The sequence below is a fragment of the Pongo abelii genome, chromosome 12 (assembly GCF_028885655.2).
Source record: "Pongo abelii isolate AG06213 chromosome 12, NHGRI_mPonAbe1-v2.0_pri, whole genome shotgun sequence".
Classification (NCBI taxonomy): Eukaryota; Metazoa; Chordata; class Mammalia; order Primates; family Hominidae; genus Pongo; species Pongo abelii.
The window spans coordinates 45,040,310-45,048,950 of NC_071997.2; the positions used below are offsets into that span (position 1 = coordinate 45,040,310).

The window sequence follows — 8,641 nt, forward strand, 5'->3', positions numbered from 1 at the left end:
CTTTTGAAATAGTTGGGGTGGAAATTAAAGAAAGATGGATGGGGATTCACTGCAGCAAATGAGCAGCTTCAAAGCCAATGCCATCCTGGAGCTCTTCTTGCCTTGTGGTCACTGGGGGTATCTCAGTGACCCATCACCCCATGGGTGGCCCCTCTCCTGCCTGCCTGCCACATTCCTCTCTCTTCTTTCTGCAGTCTGCGGGAGGGACAGGAAGACACACCCAGCCTCTCCTGGTCTCCTGCGTGAGGGAGCTGCCCTTCTCTTCACCAGCTTGGCTCTCGCTGACACACGACGGGTCTGAGGTCTGGGGTCTCACACACTCTATCTCCCAGGCAGCTAATCCAGTCATTTATACACACACACACACACACACACACAAACACACATGAGGAATTCTCATGCCAGTTCTTAAGATAATGGATTTTTTACTTCCTTACATATACAAAAATGAAAAATCATCATCTCATCTGGAGACCAGGGTCTAATATGGACCCCTTTAGTACAATGAGACATGTTAAAAGATGTGTAATCAAAGCTCAGAGCAAGATGAGAGAAGGACTGTGGGTGTGCCCATCCTTCTTTGAGCCACCTTGCTCCTTGCTGCCCGCTGCTCAGGTAGTTGTGGTGATTATAAAAAGCCATAAGTTCTCAGCACGCAGGCCCACTTCGCTTGCTGCAGGGACAGCCCCAATTGTGGCCTGGGAGGCACCTTGTGTCCTAGACACTGTCAGAGGAGGGCCAAGCAGGGAGGGCCAGAGCACCCCTCTGTGCTGGAGGGAACGGTCTGCTGGTGCCAGAATCTGCATGGCAGGACACTCCATTAGTGAGTGTTCTCTGCCCACACTGCTCCAAAGGTGAGGACCTCCCTGTGGCAGGGTACACCTTAACACCACCTGTCAGGGATGCCATAGAAGGACCCTGGCACTGGGACTGTGGGTGGAGGAGAGAACTTCTGAAGTGCTTTGCTGGATCAACATGTCCAAATGTTGGAGACCACGGAGGGCAGAGAGAGTGGCATGGATGCCCCTGATGTGTCCACTTGGCCCTGTGGCTGGAACTGTGGCTTGAGGAGAAGGAAGGAAAAAGGATGGAAAGGTAGACTGGAGTTGCCTTTTGAGGGCTGGCAGCCCTGCTAGAAGTTTAGGCAATGGGAGTCATTTTCCAAGCCTAAAATTAGAACTCATGATAGGGAAATGGAAGTGTTATTGGGGGTGGCCATCATGACCCGTCACGTGACACCAGGCCATCCAGGACCTGTGGCCTCTGAAGTGATGGGAACCACCGAGGCTCATGCCTGGAGCAGTGGTGCGACTCAGCCTATGCTTCAGGATGATCTGTCTAACCACAGAGTAGAGGAGGCCCAGAGGACGAAGGCTGGAGGCTGCGGGTGAAAAGGTTGACTCCAAAGTCCAGACAAAGAAGGGAGAGAATCTGGGGGTGAGGGGGTGCTTGTAAAGAGCCGCCTCAGAGGCAGGAACTGGGACATGTGCACCCATTGGGCACCACACCTCTCTGTGCTTCACAACAAACTGGCACATCCCAACGCCACTGGAAGCCCTGCTGGGCCATCTCCCCAAGGCCAGTGCTGTACACATAACCCTACAAGACCAGTTTCCTACACATAACCCCCCAGATCCCTTGTCCTGTCTTCTCAGCGGGGCTGGAGCAAGTCAGCAGGTGCCACTTTCTCCTGCCTTGTCTCTGCCTAATAAAATGTGTCTCAATGTTTTACACCTGCCATTTAGCATGGACTGCTTTAACACCTCAAAAGGCCTGTGGAGGAGCCTATAATCATCAAGGAGGAATTCCCAGAATACAGAATAGCACTAGCAGCTGATAACAACCTAAAAATTAAGTTTGTGTAATAATGGGGGTGAGAAGAGATCATAAGGTTATGTAAGTAAGGTGAGGTTTTGAGTTCAAAGGAATTCTCTGGTATTTTTCTGTGTGTGTACACATGCACCCACACACTTGTGTGTATATGTGTACAGACATATATAAACACTTATGCATATAATGTGTATATATGCATTACATATATGCACATTCACACATCTTTATGTACATAATACATATATGTATATATAAACACCGATGAACACATATGCACACATCTATATATATACACGTGTGTGCATATATACACATACATGCATATACACACATTTCATGGAGTGTGGAGAGTCACTTAAAGGCTGCAGGGCCATAAGGCTTCCTGCTTGACTGATATTCATTAATGTTTGCTGAATTACAGCAAACCTTTGCTGTGCCCATCCTGTTCTTTATCATTGACCATTGCTCTCAGGAGTTAATGTTTGAACCTGGCCATAAAGGAATCAACAGCTGCTGACCTCTGGCCGCTATTCGAGGGGAAGAGAGCCCCCTATAAAACAGCCTACAGTGGACAGTCTGGTCGGCAGAGCCGCAAGTCAGTCGTGAAGAGGGAGCTCTATCGCCACCATGAGTTTCTCCGGCAAGTACCAACTGCAGAGCCAGGAAAACTTTGAAGCCTTCATGAAGGCAATCGGTGAGTGCTGGACTGAAAGGCAAAGCTGTGGGTCACATCGATGAGGGTCTGGCTCTACCAGCAGTGGCTATTTAGGGTCCGAATGTTGAGATGGGGGGAGAGATTGAGGCTATATACACAAACTAGGGGGCATTTTACTGACTTCTGGAGTTATTTGCAGCAAGTCCTCACCGCACAAGGCCACCCCATAGGCAAGTGGAAAGAGCACTGAACTAGGGTGTGGTCTGGATTGATGGCCATGTCATTGGCACTTCGTTGTGTGATCCTCTTCCTGCATTTATTCATTCTTCAAACAAAGAGTGATTCAAGGCCAACCACACACTGAGCATTGTGCTGCATAGATATCAGAGAGACAGATGATAAAGGTAATAAGGCATTTTCTTATCAGGGAAGAGAAGAGAAGAAATAAAGGTAATAAGGCATTCCCTAAGGTGTATGGAGCGCTGACTGTGCCAGGTGACTGTGCTGACCATGGGATATGCAGTACCCCATCTATTCCTTGCCAAAAAACTAAGCTGGGTACCATTGTTTTCCCAATTTACAGTTGCAACTGAAGCCCAGAAAGGTTTAGTAATCACAAGCAAGGTCATGCAAGTAGGAAGTGTTTAAGTTAGGATTGGAAGCAGGCACTGGTTCTCAGAGACCCTGCTTTAACCCCTGTGCCTCCTAGGGTCATGTACAGGAGGATGTGGCTCACAGAGAGCATGGGGGGATGGCTCAGTGGAGGTAAAGAGAAGGCTCAGGCTGAGCCTTGGAAGACAGGTGTCTAGGGAACTGGGGGCAGGGATCATGCTCCAGGCAGAGGGAGCCCTACAAGCAAAGGGTGTAGCATGGCAAGGGAGGGTGCCAAGAATGAGAAGGGTGCTGAAGACAGCAGAGGCAGGGAGAGAAGGACCTTCAGCGCTGCCAGAGAAGGATCTTCTGCAGGCAAGTCATACCACCTCTGTGTCTCGCATCTCTCCCTCGTGCAACAGGACCCTCTGTGCTCACTGTCCACCCACATAATTTTTGTGAACCTCAATTTGTATAACAGCATAGACAAGTTCCGAAATTGGTAAAGCTCTATCCCAGGGCAAGGGATTGCTGGTATGTCTTCCTCCAGAGCCTTGACTGCAGAGGTGGACACAGGCTTGCCTGGCACAGCACCGCTTTGTGTGTGTTGGCCTGGCATGATTATCAATAGCTCCCCTTTCACCTGCAGGAGGGACCTAGCTTGGAAGATCAACTGTCTGGTCACCAGGGGTATGGGGAATGAAATGCTCACACTCCAAGAGCAAAGTCATCAAAGGAGGAGGGAATGAGGAAGGAGAGTGAGCAAGAACCAGGGTGCTTACAAGAGGAACGGTTCTTCAGGCCAGAAGAGTGTCCTTTTTATAAATTGACTGGCAAGATAGCAGCAGGCTAGGCGAGGTCACTGTCCCTTCCTTCCTGAGGCCACAGCCCACGCTGCTCACAAGCCCCCAGTGAGTTTCTGTGGCCCCTTGGGAGACACAGTGCCCTTCTCTGTCCCTCCATGTCATGTCGTTTCTCTCACCTACCTACCACGGTCGTGAAACTCCCACCTCTGCCCATATCTAAACCTCAGACGGTTTCCACCAGGTCTGCCGGAAGAGCTCATCCAGAAGGGGAAGGATATCAAGGGGGTGTCGGAAATCGTGCAGAATGGGAAGCACTTCAAGTTCACCATCACCACTGGGTCCAAAGTGATCCAAAACGAATTCACCGTGGGGGAGGAATGTGAGCTGGAGACAATGACAGGGGAGAAAGTCAAGGTAGGAGGACATTCCTTCTGCTGAACTTTCCTTGGAACCTGGCCCTGGGACCTCATTCCTCAAGGCTCAAACCTCACAATTCCACCCACAGATACCGTCTCTGAACCCACCTCCCATGTGGGAGAAGCAGAGAGACAAAGGCAGCTCTTAGGGAAGAATCTTATAGGGAAGCTGCTCTCCTCTTCCCAGGGACTGTCTGGGGGGTGTTCCAGCCCCTAAAGTCTGAGCTCTCCCATATGGAGGATATGGGGGAACCAGGCATACAGCAGGATTCTAAGTCTCAGGTTCTCCCAGGCCTAGTGCTCCTAGCACTAAGAGTCTTCTAAGCAGGGCCCAGGAGTGGGGCAAGTGGGAGTTTGTGAAAAACCCTTAACTGAGCCCAAAGTCAACTGACCTTCACTGAACCTAGAGCTGGTGGTGATAGGGAGAGACTTCTTGAAGGAGGTGCTGGCAATACCAGAATACCAGGGCCCCAGACAGGTGCTCAGACCCCGCCTTCAGGGGTGGTCATGAAGTCTCTGGCTTCAGCCACCCCATCTGTAAAATAAGAACAGTCAACCTCCCTAGACTGAAGGCAGTGGGCAGGGCAGCATCACTTCTGCTGGGCACAACTCAAGGTGTGCAATGACAGCTGGGGTGTGGGCTGTGTGAGTGGTTGGCAGATGGTGGCAGGGGGATCCTGGCAATGGGGGTGCCCATCTCCTCCTCCCTCTGAAACACTCCATGCTCTAGTAGCCCTCTTCTCTCCTCCCCGCGGACAGCTCTGTTCATTGGGCTGGACGTATTTGTCTTTTTATCTCTTCTGGTCACTCTTTATTTCTGCCTCTCCAATTAGAACATTATAGGTCAGGATGATTTTAGGAGGAAAATATTCTTGATGTGCTCGTGGTCAAGGGATTTAACTATGGGCCTTTTCCAAATTTTCTTTTTGGAGGCAAAATGTTTAATGTTGCCCAGGGTCTTCGGCTCCCTGCTGGGTTCCTGTCATCTCTTCCAGGATGTATAAGGGCTTGCAAGGAGGCCACAACAGGAAAAGTTAACGCTCTGGGAAGAATAATACATACCTGGTTGGGCGGGTGACTCATGCCTACAATCCCAGCACTTTGGGAGGCTGAAGTGGAAGGACTGCTTGAGCCTAGGAGTTCAAGACCAGCCTGGGCAACATAGCAAGACCTCATCTCAATTTAAAAAAAAAAAAAAAAGAAGAATACATACCAAAGCAAAATATGTATTCTCTACTGGTCAATATTTGAATTTTGCCACTACCTCCCTCCGTTAGCTTGGGAGAATTGAGATTTTACTTGATTTGATTTTAGCACTTGTATTTGGGGCCACTTAGGTGTTCCATGCTCATTTCTAGATCACATGCCATAAATTAAAGTTCTGATAAAAGAACTCCTGGCATTTTATTTAGTTCTTAAATGCACCTCACTTCTATTTGGAGCCAGAGAACTGGAGGCTTGGGATCATAGGAACCAGAGCATTTTGGTTGTTATGAGCTGAGACCTGTGCAGAAGAAGCAACTTCATTAGCAAGGCTCTTGCCCCCCATCACCCCTTCCTCACAGGCCACCTCTCTGTTCCCTGCAGACAGTGGTTCATTTGGAAGGTGACAATAAACTGGTGACAACTTTCAAAAACATCAAGTCTGTGACCGAACTCAACGGCGACATAATCACCAGTGTAAGTTGGTGGTGCTCTGAGCATGTGGCTCCCAGTGCTTGAGGGGAGAGGGGAGGTGATGCATGGGGAGCAGCTCACTTACCCTAATGCCACCCTTCCACCCTCCAACCCCCAAACTTCTTTCCTGTGGTCAGTATCTACCAGCACTTACTGAGGATCCATAATGTCCCAGGCAGTTTACACACATTATCACTAATCCTTTCTGCTCGGCACTAACCAACCAGCCACAGAGGCCTCCACCTGCCCTGCATGCCCAGGGTGCTTCATAAATGCCTTTGCCCATTTAGCGTTTATAAAGAGAATCCCATTCATGGTCATATTATGGCAGCTTACAAGCCTGGCACAGTCCAGTTATGCAGTCAGCCTTGGTGCCTGGCTGCCAACCACATCCTATACCCTATTTGGGGGTGAATGGTGCAGTGTTTTTCCTGCAGGTATGTCCCCCTGACTCTTCTTTGCCCCCAGAATATGCTTTAGGGAGTCACAGACAACAGAACACTGCCTCAGGGCACTGTCATCACTCTGTTCAAATGGAAAAATTCTTAAACTAGAGAGAGTGTGAGCATCAACCACCCAATGTGCAGTTTCCACCTCCACCCCAGCACATTCCCAGGAGAGCAGGTGAGCAGGAGATGAGCTGTCCTGCAGTAAATCCTGGCCAATGCCCTTTGATAGGTTCCATCTCACCTAATCCTCCTGTCTCCTTCGAGGGAGGCTGGATGAGGGATTCAACAGACAGGTTGACCTGTCCAAGTCATCGGCTAATAAATGGTAAATCCAGGGCTCAAACCCATCAAGCAGCAACCATTGCATTGCTGCTGAAGCTGAGGGGCTCCTTTTCACCTTGATGACATGGTATGTCATTCCAGCAGTCTCATTCAAGAGAACTGGCAGGGGTGGAGGGAACATCCTTAAAAACTCAAAAGCTGATGCATCCACTGTTTTTATACGCTTCACAGCTCTAGGAGGACAATTATGCACTACCCACTGCCTTCCAGGCTGTATGCCTAGTTGTGTCCATGTACATGTATCCTTGGTGCTCAACATGTATTTGGTGCATAGTAGGTACTCAATGAAACTTTGAGAAATTGGATTGGGCTGGTTTGGATGGTCTTGCTATAACAGACATTGATGTAGAAAAGAATTCAGTCAAAGGCAGGAGGACTTTCCAGGTGAGGAGGAGAAGTGACAAAGACTTGGCATAGGATTTTGGAAAACATTGCCAACCTTTCCTCCGGTCCTACAGGAAACCAGATGAATTTTTGAATTGTTTCATATGCCAACATATTTGGTGCCGTTTTTTAAGCTTAATTTTGTTTTTTACAATACAACATCAGATGAACACTTCATAATTTCTTTTCTGGCTTTCAGACCATGACATTGGGCGACATTGTCTTCAAGAGAATCAGCAAGAGAATTTAAACAAGTCTGCATTTCATATTATTTTAGTGTGTAAAATTAATGTAATAAAGTGAACTTTGTTTTAAAAAAATGTCTTTTCTTCTCAGTGCCTTTTCATTGATGGTGCTATTGCTCACCATATTCTCGTAAATATATTTTCGTAAATGTTGATAATCCACATGATCCACACTACCAGGTCAAATCCGAAGAGTAATTCCCTGAAAACAAAACCCATGCTGTACACTCAGGCGTTCTGCCAGGAAAGCCAGGTGTGGCTAGATCTGCAGGAAGGCCCTGGAATGCCCTTTCCCAGTCAGGCACACGGGCAAGTAGCTGGAGCCAGAGGATGTGCAGTGGGCTGGCCTTGAGGGTGCTCTCTGTGGGGACAGGGAGCACGAAGACTGGGCAGAAAAGGAGAGCTATACCCACAAGCACAGCCACAGTACAAGCCCACCAGCAGACAGGTGCAGGAAGGTCGACACTGACCCGCCCAATAAACTTTTCCTCCTGTGGGAGGCTGAGCAAAGGGCTTAGTGAGAGGCGCCAGAAGTGGACAGAGGAGGCTCAGTGGAAGTTCCCTCCATGCTATGGGCAGGGGCAGAAGGTAGGGGAAGGGGAGGAGTCCCTTCAACACTATTTTATGCCGAACTGTTAGGGGTTGAATTGCATTCCCCCAAAATTTATATGTTGAAGTCCTAGCCCCCAGTATCTTGGAATGTGACCTCATTTGGAAATAAGGTCATTGCAAATGTAATTAATTACGATGTCATACTGAAGTAGGGTGGGCCCCTAATCCACTATGTCTGGCGTCCTTATAAAAGGGGGAAACTTGGACACAGAGACATGCACATGGACAGAGACATGTCCATGTGAAGACTAGAGCTATGCTGCCACAAGTCAAGGAACTGTTCGAAGCTGAGAGAGAGTCTTGGACCAGATCCTTCCCTAACTCCTCCAGAGGGGGCATGGCCCTGCCGTCACCTTGATCTTAGGTTAATGGCCTCCAGAATTGTGAGATAATACGTTTCTGTTGTTTAAGCCTCCCAGGTTGTGGTACAATGGCAGTCCTAGCAAATTAATAACAGTACTCATACCCCTCAGAGCTGCCATTTCTACCTTCGTAAGACCTTTCGGCACCCAGAACTGTAAGCCTTGATGAATGACTGAATCGTTCACATTCCCCCTCTTCTCTTCCCACTTCTAGAGTTGAAACTATTACTTGTTACTTGGATTGTTTCCCAGGCCACCTGTAGCCCCTC

General features: G+C 48.7%; 1 protein-coding gene across 1 annotated transcript; it reads left to right on the forward strand.

Moving 5' to 3' along the window:
* The first annotated feature begins 2,417 nt into the window (after positions 1-2,417).
* FABP1 (fatty acid binding protein 1) lies at positions 2,418-7,473 on the forward strand. Its single transcript, NM_001131545.1, is given in 4 exon segments — positions 2,418-2,527; positions 4,127-4,299; positions 5,889-5,981; positions 7,353-7,473. Coding segments are annotated over 4 exon segments (384 nt in total). The 5' UTR covers positions 2,418-2,460; the 3' UTR covers positions 7,404-7,473.
* The last annotated feature ends 1,168 nt before the right edge of the window (positions 7,474-8,641 follow it).